At 33.6% G+C, this 15,665-nt stretch overlaps 1 protein-coding gene across 1 annotated transcript; it reads left to right on the top strand.

The window, feature by feature from the left end:
- Nucleotides 1-1,146: 1,146 nt before the first annotated feature.
- LOC145683235 (uncharacterized) lies at nt 1,147-15,133 on the top strand. The gene is made up of 2 exons (XM_081754604.1): nt 1,147-1,270; nt 13,713-15,133. The coding sequence occupies exon 2, from the start codon at nt 13,722-13,724 to the stop codon at nt 14,829-14,831; it is 1,110 nt and encodes a 369-aa protein (XP_081610730.1). The 5' UTR covers nt 1,147-1,270; nt 13,713-13,721; the 3' UTR covers nt 14,832-15,133.
- The last annotated feature ends 532 nt before the right edge of the window (nt 15,134-15,665 follow it).

Below are 15,665 nucleotides of genomic sequence, written 5' to 3' on the forward strand. Positions count from 1 at the left end.
TTCTCTTAACATTTCAAAATTAATAACATTCCAATTTCTGACAACACGGTCTAGTGATCTCTTTTACATTCGAGCTGCGAGAGTTAACGTTGTCCAAAGGTTCCTTCAGTACTTACAATCAATTACCAGAAACTGTAGATGTTTTTTCAAGTGTGTATACTTTCAGATCATTTATAAATAAGCTATTTTTGTAATGTCGCTGTTGTGTTGTACCATCTTGACCTCAAATTGTTATTAAATTGTTATGTTATCAAATTGTTAAAATATTTCAGTGTAAAATGTCCTAGTGCTGTATCTGAAACCTGTTATAAATAAATAAATAAACATAAAATTTTATGTCACCTCTGAGAAAGAATTCTGCATTCTTGCAACCAATGAAAGCAACAAGAATCAATTCGATTAAAAAGATATATATATATATATATATATATATATATATATATATATATATAGAGAGAGAGAGAGAGAGAGAGAGAGAGAGAGAGAGAGAGAGAGAGAGAGAGAGAGAGAGAGAGAAGAGAGAAAGAGACATAAATGGTTCTTCTCACCTCTAAAATAGTGACTTCTGTTTCCTTCTCATGATCCAAACCCCCTAAACAAAATGTAAAAATAAATAAAGCAAACACTACTGTATTAACGTGCAGAAGAATTCCTCTACTGGTTACAACTAATTCTTAGAACTTGCCAGATCAGCAGAATTTTCTTGTTTTTGTTATCTGTAAGATAAATCTACTTAAGAACTGATAAGTGCAATCTTCGATAAATAGGTGCATTGTTTTTGTAAAATATCATAAACTGCGTGCTTAGAACAAAAAGTATTCTGTAAATGCGAATAAGAAAACGAATGTTAGATTTTACGAACTTTGGTAAAACGCCGTGACAATTTACTGATTTACGGGTATAACGGTAAATTCTACTTGTTACAGTTGTCAAAATCATCAGTTAGTATTTATTAAGAACAACGTAATTTAAAATTGCATCAGATATTTGTGGTTCATTTACAGAGGATAATAATTGTTGATAAAACGTATTGTTTTCTTATCAAACGTTATAGGTATTATCAATTCCATAACCACATGACTGATAACTTTCTCTGAAATTGTGGAATTAATTATTGCAACATTATTCCAAAGCATACTCTGATGTTGGTCTAGTGGCTTGCGTGATTACAATACACTTCTAGTTGACAAAGGAAATCTACCATCTTCTTGCGCTATTACAGAAACAATCTATACATTTTGTTAGGTGAATACATTTTGTTCCGAAAACTGTAAGTAAATAACTTCAAATTTTTATTTTTATTTAATTTATAATTTTATTATATATTATTAGAAAAAATGCTCATGTGTGGCTAAAGAGTTATAGTTTGTACTTTTGGTACGTATGGTATTTAGTTCAATTCCTGTTAGACAACCCATGAGCTATTTTGAGTTAATAGGTACCACCTAGTTCCATTTATTTCATCTGAACGATGATAATCCTTCATAACCCATACCGAAAAGTAATGTAGTTCTGGTGTTAGATATTAGTTATTACCAGGCCCTTAGCCAGCCAAAAAATGCAGGGGGGCCGGCTGAAGTTAGGGGAGGCCCGATCCAACCATATTATAGTTCATTACCATATTGTAGTTCATTTGCAAGCCTACCGTGAAACTTTTAGGGCGGCAAGCCAAACTTTAGGGGGTTGGTCCCCCAGACCCCCCTGGATGTGGGCCTGGTTATTACCTTATTAACTTAATTTGATTATTTGTGGAACATTTGAGCAGTCAAGATGCAGAAACGTCAGTCAGTAATGTAATCCATGACATTGCCGGTTATATAAATCTAAATATTTATTAATTATATATACTGATAGTGTAGGTACCTACATAATTTGTACAGAAAATTTTAAATTCCATTGATTAACTTTTCATCGTATCATGTCTGATCAAATTGCGGAAGTATTAACCCGTACGGCATACCGGTAGTAAATTAAAATGTAAAAGAATCATACCAACTGTGCAAAAATTATATATATATATATATATATATATATATATATATATATATATATATATATATATACGTATTGTTTTGCATTAAATACATAAGACAAACCTAGACATACGAGCATACCAGTAAATATTTAATTTAAATTCTACCAGCGTGTATCATTGGACCTCTTTAACAGAATGAGATTTGTGTCCACCATTTTAAACTTTTATAAGCAGTGCCAGATGTACGTATAAGCTAAACAAGCTATAGCTTAGGGCCCCACTCGCTTGAGAGCACCCAAAAAATTAAAGAAAAAACTGATTGTAATGTAATTTCAAAATAACAAGAAAAAGCAAATAAGATAAAACCACATTCAACAATGGTGTTTTGTTTTGTTGTGTTCTACGCTTTTATGGAGCATGTAATAGGGCTCTATTTCTCAGCTCCAATTGTAATGAGGCCCCTGTTATCCACCCCCGCTTAAGAGCCCCCGTTTCCCAGCCCTGTTTGTAATGAGCCCTTGCCTTTTCCATTTAGATATCCATTAGGTACATAAATTAGCAGATATATATATATATTCAAATCTAAAAAATGGCGACATTTTGTCGCTGAAAAAGAAAGCTTGAAGTATAGTGTTCCTAAAGTTTGACGTATAATGGGCCTCTTTCAACAGCTTAGAGCCCCATCAACCCTAAATCCGGCATTGTCGCTAAGGAATATAATTATTAATTTAATGTCGTTAGGGCTTTTTAAAAAAACATCTAGGCCCATGTGCTTCTTCTGACGAGATTATTTAACTTTCGAACAGTTTGACGTAAAGTCATCAAACTAATATTTGAGTATTATTTTATATAAAGTATATGTACGAATATGTCATCCATTTATACAAACTTGTCTTCAAGTGGCTCCAAGGGCGCCCATGTTGTGGTTTCCAAGGGGGGCAAGTATAAGGGACATTACAAAGGCAAGTATAAGGGACATTACAAATATAGTTTCAAATTTTGCTGTAACTAATGTAAAAATTCTATTGGGCTCTCAATATTTTCAAGTACAATTTCCTCTTAGGGGGCAAGCGCCCCACCTTGACCCCCTGATGGGCGCCCTTGGCTCCCACGTGTGTCTTCGATGCACAGAGTCCCGGGTTCAGTTCCTAATGGAAAAGCATCATGGGACATAAAACTAAAAACTTTAAATTCATTTTTACTAATAGTAATTCAAAATATCTAATGCACGAGAACAGGAGAACAAAATTTATGTATGTTCCTACTTTTCCGTAAAGCTTTTTTTTTTTTTTTTTCGTGGTTGAGAAGAATATAATGACATGATAAATTGAAGATGATTTGCATCAAAACTTTTCGGCCACCTCAGATTTGAGTGAGTGTCTACTGTGGATCTACTAGTTTCGATGGCCGTGTGTCAGAGGTACACGAAAGGAGAAAATTTGACTACAGTTGACTCGATATCAGATAAAGTGTAGATGGTGTGGCCTTTCTAATTATAATTCTCAAAATTTACACAAAAGACAAAATTTGTAATCCTCATAGATATTACATAATCTTAACAGAAGTGTGGAAAATAAGTCAACATATTAGCTTTGTTTGAAGGATTTAAATACATGAGGTCTGGTTAATGCAGAGTCAGAAACTTGAAATAAAAACAAGTTTTCTGTGTTTTGTACTGCTTTATATCTTACTAACATTAATAGCACTGCCCAACATGATTTTTACCTCCAGGAAAATAATAGTTGATTTTGAATGATTTTGGTGCGTAGAAAACGAAAATGATAACAATTTTTGCACATCACGTCACAGTTCTGAGATATTGCATGACTTATATTTCGCTCATACATGTAATTTATTGAAATGAGGAACGTAAAGTAAGCCCAGTTAACCGTCAATAACCGAAGAGTGGAACTTTAAAACACTTTGACATAAGGACATTCAGCCTCTCAAAGTGCTCTTATCTCTCTTTTTCAAGTAGATAATAATTATGCAGTATTTTCAAGGTTTTCCCGTTTCCTCTACTTTCATCGTCTCATCATTATCATTCATCATCAGCGTCCCTCTTAGCTTCGGACATAATCAGGAGATGTTATTCTAAAAAAAAAAACTGGAGAAAATTATACTGCACTACAATGAGATGCAGAAATCATGCTGCCAATAAATATAAACTGATGAGAATCTTGTTGTTATTATTATTATTATTATTATTATTATTATTATTATTATTATTATTATTAGCAACAAGAAATGTAGTAAACACGTTGTGTAGAAAGAATATTCTAAAAATTAATTATAAGAAAACAAACTTTATGACATACACCAATAAAACTCAATATTATGTCAGTAAATATGCGGTCAATGGAAATACAGAAAGTAAGCATTATTAAAGACCTAGGTATTACATTTGACTGTCAGTTAAAGTTTTCTAATCATATAAATTGTATTGTACAGCGGTGGACACTTCTAAATGGTACACCTTAGCTGTAAATCTACATATGGCTGTACCATTTAGAAGTGTCCACCGCTGTACAAGGTGCCAGAAGCATAATAGGCTTTATTTTTAAACAGTGGCCTGTATTTCAAAGAGATAAAACGTATGTATTTCTATATAAATTACTTGTAACACAAAATTAGAATTTGGTTCGGTAATTTGAAACAGCATTTCTAAAACTTTGACAAACAAGATTGAATCTGTGCAAAAATATTTTATTCCACTGCTATGTTTTAAGATGAAAACGAGCTGCTACTCACATAGCTATGAATATTAGATTGATTAATGGGGTTTGGAAAGTCTTACGAATAGACGTAAAAAAATCGACAGAGTATGTATGCAAAAAATACTAGATAACATTTATACCAGTGAATATTGTTTACAAAACATCCAATCATTGCATAATAAATAGCACGATTTTAGTTCCTCTGAATTGGAAATGTGAAATTTTGAAAAGATTGACAGATTATTAAACTCATTTTAGACCTACTGTATTAAACAATATGAAAGTTTTAACCAATGACGTTTAGAAACATTAAGCCAAAATGTAATTTTATAACTGCTGTTCTTAGCTTCTTGTTGTTTTAGATAGATGGAGAACTTGAAAATTTTTACTGCTTGGACAAGGAATTATTTCTGCTTAACTGACTTTTATTTGCATTGTGTTTTATATTAATACTCTTCTTTTTATTGTTTTCTTACTTATAATTATAATAACAATAATAATTATTATTATTCCATCGCAATGTAATGCTCTGATACCACGTGCCGTATTTTTGCCAAAAGGTGTTCGTGGCACTAAAATAAAGATTATTATTATTATTATTATTATTATTATTATTATTATTATTATTATTATTATTATTATTATTATTATTATTATTATTATTATTGAGCTGAGCGAAGCGAAGCTCTTATACTCGGGTTAGCCGTTTGGTTGTCCGCAAACTCCTCCTAGACCGTTTGGCCGATCTCAACCAAACTTAGCACGCTGATAGAGTATGTCCTGCTGAGTGACAACATAGGTCGAAATCAAAAATCCGATGTACCATCGAGGAATAATGACCGAAAAACGCTTCCTCCTAGACTGTTTGGCCGATCTCAACCAAACTTAGCACGCTGATAGAGTATGTCGTGCTGAGTGACAACATAGGTCGAAATCAAAAATCCGATGTACCATCCAGGAATAATCACCGAAAAACGCTTGCATAGACTTAACATGGCGAAAAAGTTTTCACGCGATTTTTTTGTCAACAATTAAAAATGGCATTTATTATTGCATAATGGCCAGGAATTATTACGTAGTTTAAGCTCGCTCAGCTCATTTCATTGCAATCGGGTACATCCATTGCATTCCTAGTTATTATTATTATTATTATTATTATTATTATTATTATTATTATTATTATTATTATTATTATTATTATTATTACGCAGATAGGCAGGTTATGAATTCTCCATTGCTCATTAGTAATCATGATGTAATAAATATTCCCAATATCACTAAATCTGATGTAATTCAAGCAATTAAAGTTATTAAGCCAAACAGATTCAAGATTTGGGTATAGTATTTGACAGAAATATGAAATTTACCTATCATATTAATGATATAATCCAAGAGACGGGAGGAATGGAAGGGTTCATTTTCAAACAATGGTCTGAGTTTAAGAAAAATGCCAGTTCGTATGTATATCCAGGGCTGGATCCAGGATTTTCTGAGCGGGCTGCACCAAATAACAGCCAGTACATTTAAATTAAATCTGAATTTTTTAAATGCTTTTAGGCATCTGTGGTGTGAATAAGGAATTGCCCTGAAAATGCTCGTGTCTGCACTCGATGGATCCTCTTCCTTCAACAATCAGAAAATTGACTGAAACTATTTGATTTTGCAAAACTGACTGAAATTGATTTTGCAAAACTCACTGATAGCTTTTCATTTTAGGTAATGTATATTTACAACCGGGGGGGTTACACGTGTACCTTTGCACCCCCCTAAATCCGGCCCTCTTTATATCTATGCAAGATGCTTGCAAGATCAAAACTAGAGTTTGGTATAGCTATTTGGAATAGTACAGGTATAACATTAGCAACCAAAATTGAAAATGAAATGAAATTTTTGAGTTTTACGTCCCACGCTTATGCCGGCTAGGCTAAAGGAGATGGTGAAGATGAGAAATGAATGTATAATACAAGAAATGGATCATGATTAGTTCCTTTTAATCCAAAATCTGAAATTTTAAGAAGATTGACCAATTCTTTTAATTTAGTTTAATTTATTTTTATCAGTACAGAAGAATGCATTTTAGAATTTGAAAAACATTATTTGTAGTATTTTTGACAATGTATTTATTTTGAGACTAAAAATATGTGTTATTATCTAGGTAGTTTGACAAAGAATAATTAATCCGTTACATTTTATTTAATCCAATACTATTTTATTCTAACATTGTTTTATTGTTTCAGTAGGTACGTACGTATGCAATATTTGTTTATTTTTGTTAATTACGTGCTGTGTTTTTTGCCGTTAGGCTGTTCATGACACAGAAATGAACATTATTATTATTATTATTATTATTATTATTATTATTATTATTATTATTATTATTTCCTATGGGGCTCAAATACTAATGCCTGCACCCTCCCCCGCAGAAAAAAACACTGGCTGGAATGCAAAAAAAAAAAAAAATGTTCATGAGGTTTAAGTTTGTGTGTGTGTGTCATAAAACTTTGGCTGTTATCTTTTCTTACTTTACTTCGAAACTCCCGACCATAAATTCATCCCTCCGTAACCAGTGATAAAAACAATATGGTAAGAGGAAAGTGTTTGGATCTATTTTAAATCAGATTTCGTCGGCAGTAGTTGAAACTTTTCATGATTAGAAACTATGAAAGAAATAAAAAAAGAATAAACAATTTACCTCTAATATAATGTACAGGGTAGACCAAAAGTGTAGAAACACCTAAATGTAAGGTATTATTTTAAAAGAATAGCAAAAGTAACAAGATACAAATAGGGGGAAAATATTTAAGACATGTAATGTCAATGGCTGTCATCTTGAAACCTGTCATTTTGAATTAACTTTATTTTCTTAAATGGAAACCATATATTGTAATATGTTGTTCTCATCTGATTTTTTTTTCAATAATTCAATGCTGTGTTTCTTGCTGTATCACTTGCCATAACGGAATATATATATATATATATATATATATATATATATATATATATATATATATATATATATAGATAGATAGATAGATAGATAGATAGATAGATAGATAGATAGATAGATAGATAGATAGATAGATAGATAGATAGATAGATAGATAGATAGATAGATAGATAGATAGATAGATAGATAGATAGATATAGATATATATCAGGTAAACGCACCGGAAGGTTAAGGACTTTTTTAAAATCAATTACCTATTGTGGCCATAATATTGGTCGGTGTTGGCCCATTTTTTCCCTTGAACTGTAGAGTCCCTACTAATACTAAAAGTCACTTCAAGGCTCAAATGTTAATGTTATTTTTTTATATATATATAAAACTGGAACTCACCTATGGAACCCGAATTCGACACACTTCACCTGGTTTCGACAGTTGCGGTACCTGAATTCGACACTTTCAATCATATCCATGCAAAACATTAAGTAGGAATTATTGGTAATAGTAATCATTTCACTTACTTCACGCTTATTTCACAACATTTAAGAACAGGTATGTCGAATTCAGGTGCATTTACTTATATATATATATATATATATATATATATATATATATATATATATATATATATATATATTCACTTAGTCACATACACATTTCTCGATTAAAAGATGTGTTGTCAATTCCGTTGAATTGTCAGCGTCATTCTTTTTTCATATTCTGATACCAGAGCCATGCTAGCACACATGTTTGTTATGCACCACACCTTCATTTCTTGGCCATGCTTGCACACATGTTTGTTATGTGTTCCTGTACGTGATCAATATCCCGAATTTTCACTGAATACACAATGGACTTGAGATGTCCCTGCTCTGTAATTTATTCTGCGAATTTCAAATGCCGATCGGGCACAGCTGATGCACTTCTAGCTTGTAGGGTTGCCACTTCTGCAGGGACAAAACGTGCATGATGGATGTGCGACTAACACCACTTCGCTGGGACCAAGGATGTTATAAAATAGAGGATCTGCCCATTCAACAAAATCGTGAAGCCAAACGTCACAGCTTCGCCACACCTACTCTGCCCACTCCGCGCCACTAAGATCGCAGTGTTTCGAACCAACAATCATGGCGGAAGCGAAAGTAGCCAATCAGACGTGCCGGCTCAGACGATGCTCCGTTGTTTTGTGGCTTCATTAAGTTCCTATGAGTAAGATACGCATGGGCAGATCCTCTATTTTATAACATCCTTGGCTGGGACAAACGACGAGTAATTCGATTCGGACTCTTACAAAATGGTGGCAAATCTGCTATTGACATTATTTCGTCAGTTGCCGTGCATGACGTGCTTCATTTTGGTTTGTTGTCCACGGAGCCTGTTTTCCTGAATTTCTTGATCAACTTATTTACTGTTGTATGCTAATGGGTGCCCTATCTGGGTGACGATTGTTTAAAAAAAAATCAGCAACGACCCTTGTTCTTTGGTATTCTGACATAAAAATGATCTTAATACGTTCTGCCTACGTGACAGCTGTGTTATACTTAGAGATGCAAAAAAGCCGGCTTTTTTGAATCGATGGTTTTTTTTCACATAAAAAGCCGGCTTTTTTGGGAAAAAAACGAGAATTTTGGAAATTTTGGCTTTTTTCAACTTCATGATTTTTCTATCTAAATAGCTTTCTTATAGTATATTCTATAGTTAGATAAGAATTCCATGACCTGAATGTGATATTTCGCTCTGAAATTCACCATCAAGATGGATGGAGCACATGTTTTACGAATTAAAGCTAACATGAAGAATGTAGTATTTGAGGGTAATTTTAGAGGCTATTTAACTTTATTTTAACTTTTGAGTTATCGACATCTTTTTTCTTCTCTAGTTTGTCATCCGTGTTTCATTTCTAAGAGCTTTTAGTACTCTAGCTTCTAGCGCAAAAGTTAAACTTGCCCGTTTTTCTATTTATCCGTCAAAGCGTACGTTTTTCAATATATCCGTCAAACCGTACTTCCACATTTCTGTTACACTTTAGCTGTGCAATGATTTAGCAATAATTTTCCGGACACAACCTTGAATACCAATTTATACAAATAATCAGTAGCGGATTTCGAAAAGTACTTTAGGAGGGTTTTTTCTGATTGTTTCGTTTCCTAAAAAGTCCTAATTTTATTTGGGACGTGCTTGAAGTTTATGAGTACAGGCATAACTAATATTTCGTTTCGTTTATATGTTTAGCAATAATATTCCAGATACAACTTTAAAAATCATTTTATACTGAGAATCAGTGGCGGATTTAGAAAAGTATTTTGAGAAGGATTTCTTACTAATGTTTAGTTTTTTAAACATTCGTAATTTTTATTTGACGGGAGCTTAAAGTTTATGAGTAAAGGCATAAATAATAGATATTTCGTTTGTTGCAGACATTCCGTAACTTTGGGGAACGGGCTTCAGTCCGAAAGACCGCCCCCCTAACCTTCGCAAAACCGTCACTGCTGGTAATTAGTAATAATAACGATTTAAAAACAATAAAAAAGGAAGTCGCCCAACTCACAGTACACGCACTATTTCTGCATTCACAGATGGAATGAAGAAAAGCTTTGTCAGAATGTTCGAATGCTGGTTGAATCCCGGACTTCCCGATAGAAGCGCAAAAGCTAATCACTCAGTCATGTTTGTTGTGCAGTTGTATTTAGCTTAACTTAAATATATTCCGTGGTCTTTTTTTTTTGGGGGGGGGGCGAGTTCCGTAATGATATGTTGAATCCCTCTTGTTAAAAATTCAGAAAACTTGAGGATTGGGTAAACTGTGATGGTGGTTCTATAAAACTTAACTGTAGAATTTTAAGAATATACAGAACCAAAAGCTCTAGATGTGCAGTCTTTAAGTGTATCATATAAATCTAAGTATTTCCCTTATGTTTTATTTTAATTTTATTTTGTTTCAAAAAGAGGGTATGGAATATTTTGAAGTAAAAATACTACATACTATTTTGCTAGTTATTTGTGTATTCTTTAAACAGAAGTGTTTACTTTTAGGGTTGGCTGATTTACACCAACTTTTTTTTTTTTAATAACTGGTTTAAACCACAAAAATAAAAAGAATGAAAAATGTGAATCGTGTGAACTTCATGGTAACGTTTCCAGATATCAAACCACCTGCAGTAGTTTTATTTCCCTTTCACCTTTTAATCAAGGTGTCCCATGTTCAATTCTCGGTCAAACCACAATCCTTCTTTCATGCGTAACCCAAGTAGCGGTTCGGATGTCAGTTTAAGCGAAAGTCTTCTCCTTGATAACCTCGGTATTTCGTAAGGACGTTAAGCCTAAATATACAAAACAAACCAAATTGTATATTTCTACATGCCTAAATGCGTGTTGTTTTATAAAGAAGCCAATATTGCTTAAATATATTGATAGAAATTGACAAAATTTATCGATTGCCTGCGTAGCTTCCAACATTAGCTTGGATTGTATTTTCAATGATATGTACGCACTAAATTTGTAATTTAATACCTCAGTTTTAGCGTACTGATTATGGTACGTTGACCTTTAAATTTTACATGCAAAGCAATAACAGGATTTTCCCGTTATTGTCTTACATTTCAAGTAATGACGGGATTTTCCCAATGGCTAGGGCGGGAGATTCTCAACTTAAGAAATTTACTGACCGCACTTCTTTAAGCTTATGGGAGTTCTTCCGGCATAACCCCGCTGTTGCATAATAACATCAAGGCGAAACAAACTTAGGCTATTTCTGTGAATATGTAATATAAATACATAAAGCAAAAAATCTAAGTCAAAAAAGCCTGGTTTAAACCAAAAAAGCCTGGTTTAAACATCCCCCAAAAAACGGGTTTTTGGCATTTTCAAAAACAACCACGGTTCTTGCCAATTCTGCTTACTTTTGTATATAGGAGGTTAAAAAATTCTTATTATATACATTGGTTAATCCTGTGGAATTCATAATGTAAATATGTTGAAGAAAAATTGTTTGAAATATTTTTTCGAAATTCATAGTTTATTTTCGATGTTTTATATTATTATCAGCATCAACCACTAATTAAATGATCTTTTGTGTTATAGAGAAGCGATACAAAGTCTGTTTTATCAATTTAAAGCAGTATTTTGAAAAAAGCCCAAAATTTCCGGAGCAAAAAAGCAAAGCAGAAAAAACCGAGTTTTTTTTCCAAAAAAGCCGGTTTTTTTCCGAGCCCTTGCATCTCTAGTTATACTACGCACCTTAAGCGATATGAAGAAACAAAAAAAAACCGCCATCCAAGGGCGCCCATGTTGTCGTTTCCGAGGGGGGACAAGTATAAGCGACGTTTCAAAAATAGTTTCAAATTTTGCTGTAACTAACGTAAAAATTCTATTGGATTTTCGATATTCTGAAGTACAGTTTCCTCTAGGGAGGGCGAGCGCCCCACCTTGCCCCCTGCTGACGGGCGCCCTTGCAGTCTTTGTTATAGTAAGTGATAAAGCACAAACAAACACATTGAATTTCTAAGAAAATTTCGGATGAGAAGAAGGTATTATTTCATATGGTGTCTCTTTATGTAAACGAAATTGATTCAAAATGTCGAATTTCAAGATGGCCGCCGTCGGTATCATACGTCTTACAATTTTTCCTTATTTTTTGTTTTTATTTTTGCAATTCTTTTAAAATCCAGCCTTTTATTTTGGTGTTTTCACACTTCTGCACTACCCTGTATATTAAGATATAAGAATCAATTAATTAGTTCATTTTTTTAGAATATGAATTTACAATGAAGAATAAAGAAAATAATTTCTTTACACTGAACATATAAGTGCAATAACAGGACGAATTAAAACAATCAGGAGCCCCCCTTAATAATCAAGAAGATAAGAATTTGAGTTTTGTTTGCATTTATTTTGATCGAACACGAAATCTCTCGATCACGAAGACTAATGGGGCGTTTACACTTAGTCGATTTAGTCGCACGACTAAATCGACTCGCTGCATTTGCCACTAAATCGAAGCAACTAGGCCGAATCAGATTGATGGATGTGTTCAATTATTTCAACCACAGAAAATAGAACGTCTTTTAATTCAGTTGCCAGTCGATTAGTCGCCTTCGATGAACAAACGATTAAGTTGAAGTCCCGTTTACACGGTCGATTAAGTTGAAAGTGACGTCAATTCAACTGAATCGAACGCAAATCGACTAAGTGTAAACGCCCCATAACCGGTCATTTCCGAGCACTGAATTGTATGGAATATAGACAAAATGAAATTAAATCTTTGAGTTTTACGTGCCACGCTTATGCTAAATGAAACGGTGAAGATGAGTAATAAATGAAATGGTGGTATGAAGAAAGTGGGAGAAACCCGCGTAAACGGTGTTTGTCCACCGCAAAGTTCACTTGGCGGGGCTGGGATCGAACCCGGGACCCCAAGCGCCAGAGGTGAGAGCTCTACCACTGAGCCACCGCTGACCACGTATGAAATTTAGAGGTAGGTTACAGACGTAACATTTGTTTTTTTATCAATATATATATATATAGGGCGTTTCCAAACACTATTTCCTCTTTTTAGTATAGATACATGATGAAGAAAATGGTTTTGTAATAAATGTTCCTTCTTAAATTTTGAAGCAATAATGCTTTTGATGCACTTCTATATATGGTAGGAAGTCGAAAATCCGAACTAATTGGGACCATAGGTAGTTCGGATTTTCGAAAATGACGAAGAAAATGTCATTTAGGCTTAAATATACTGTACGGTATGCTCTTTTTATAGATACAGTGGTTATATAGTACATACAGTAACTACAATACCCTACGTAAGGCTGCTTACATTTAATGTTTCTGAAGAACCTGCTCGTACACTAAATTACACTGTTCTTGTTGAACATAGGGGATCCGGAAAGGTAGTAAAAAGAAAAATCGGAATTGCGTTGCGTTGCATAAGTCTTTTCCAAATATCGTTACTACCGTTGTAATGTATTACTTGTAGCATATTGAGAATGTACGTATAATATGGTTAATATGTAATATAAATCACTGTATGAAGATAAGTTATACTTTTTGTAATTTTATATTTTATTTCTTTTTTCAGAATAAGAAAATGGCTGAGATCTTTTCTACATGTACCAGATTCTTAGTAGGTATTAACATCGTAACTGCCGTCTCATCCGCTGCACTAGCTCCTTCCATTTGTAATTGCAACCATGAACATACTGCAGATTACACAGACAGAAATTATTTTATGCTTCCAGATAACATTCCACCTGCAACAGAGTGTTTAATTCTTAGAAGTAATAATATGCAAGCACTAAACGGTTCAATGTTTTCTGCCCAAAATTTACTACAATTGAGGTGTATTGATATTGCAGACAATCTAGTGAGTAACGTTGATAAAGATACGTTTGCTGGGTTAAGACATTTACAAAAATTAGGTCTTTCAGGCAACTATATACGTAATATTAACCAGGATACGTTTAAGAATAATCCAGAACTCTCATTTATTGATCTGAGCAATAATGATTTTAAACGTTTTCCCCATCTAAAAAATGTTCCACAACTTGAAGTTCTGGATTTGAGCCAAAATCGTTTGGAAGATCTTCCCTTGGAAGAACTCGGTGAATTCGAACACTTAAAGGAAGTGTATCTTCAAGACAATGATTTGCATAATTTAGATCTATCATTGTTAAAGGCATTGCCTTCGCTTGAAGTATTGTGGTTGGACAATAATCCTATCTCTTGTGATGATTGGGAACCTCTATCATGTGATGCAGAGCCTCTAAGAACTAGAAGAAATGTTTGTGTCCACGTGAACGGCTGTGTAACTGCTGGTGAAACATCAACGTTGAAGACAACAACTGAGACAATATCAACAGAGGCAACTCTGAACAACAATGCAGTGACAACAGTGAAAGAAGCTATTGTTGATACAACAACTTCCGAAAAAGTTCCGTCTGATAGGATAAGTTCTGTTATTTCTGCTAAATTATCAAGCACAGCACCAACATCTAAAAATAGTGTCAAGGAAGCTCCAGGCTTAAATTCGTTGCTAACTGTCAGCCTACTGTTGGTGTTAAGCTTTCTAGTGGGAATTGTCGTTGGTGCATGTGCAGTACTTTTAATACCGAAGATAATTACGTGTAGAAGAAGAATGCATCCTGAGTATAGCAATGCAAATCTTATACAAAATCCGGATGAAGACAATCCTGCGTAACAAATAGTAAAGAGAAACCTTGAATGTAACCAGTGGCAGGTCTTGAGGGAGGTCATATCGGTAAAAGATTGAACTTTTATGGCTAAAACTAAGGGAAGAACACTTCCTGATAATCTAATTTTGTGCGAGATATAGGTTATCAGGTAAGTGATCTTCCCTTAGTTTCTAATCATAAACGTTTTACTTTTACTGATGTGAGTTCCCTCAAGATTCACCACTGGATATAACATACCATGGTGATGCACTGTAGGTATAAGGAGACGAATTATAAAGTTATTTATTACTGAGGGTTGTTCTCCATACTAGCCCACTTTTTTTTTTTTTTTTTTTTTTTTTTTTTTTTTTTTTTTTTTACAATCTAGCCAGATTTAGATTTCTATGTTTTTAATATTTCAATGGAGATCCACGGTTAGAAAATGTCGGTATAGTAATGCAAGTTCAACTATCAATATGGAAACTTCTGCTGTTGTAATTTGATAAAAGTGGACCTTCCGATCCCTCATCTTTTGAACCTTTCCATTCGCTTTTGAAACTGTCAGGATCTCTATACCAATCAATCTTTCGGATTGTCTTGCAAACTTTAACTCTGTAATGAGGGTTGCTAGCATTAAAAAATCTATCCAACTGTTACATTACTTACTGTAAGAATCATTTTCCTTCCTTCTAGTGCATTCTCGAATGCTTATGAGAGGAAACAAGGTTAATTAGGGATGTATTTAAATTTTAGCTTAGTATAAATACTTTAAAGATTTGAATAGTTTGATTCACATGTTTCTGACAGAGTGTATTCCACCAGATGAGTTTACTACGTTGCCTCCCAGATGAATGTCTAAA

The sequence above is a fragment of the Thermobia domestica genome, chromosome 4, assembly GCF_964235325.1.
Source record: "Thermobia domestica chromosome 4, izTheDome1.hap1.1, whole genome shotgun sequence".
NCBI classification, from domain to species: Eukaryota; Metazoa; Arthropoda; class Insecta; order Zygentoma; family Lepismatidae; genus Thermobia; species Thermobia domestica.

Bases quoted from the DNA above. Each gene is read 5' to 3' on its own strand.
- LOC145683235 (XM_081754604.1), top strand. From the start codon at position 13,722: ATGGCTGAGATCTTTTCTACATGTACCAGATTCTTAGTAGGTATTAAC.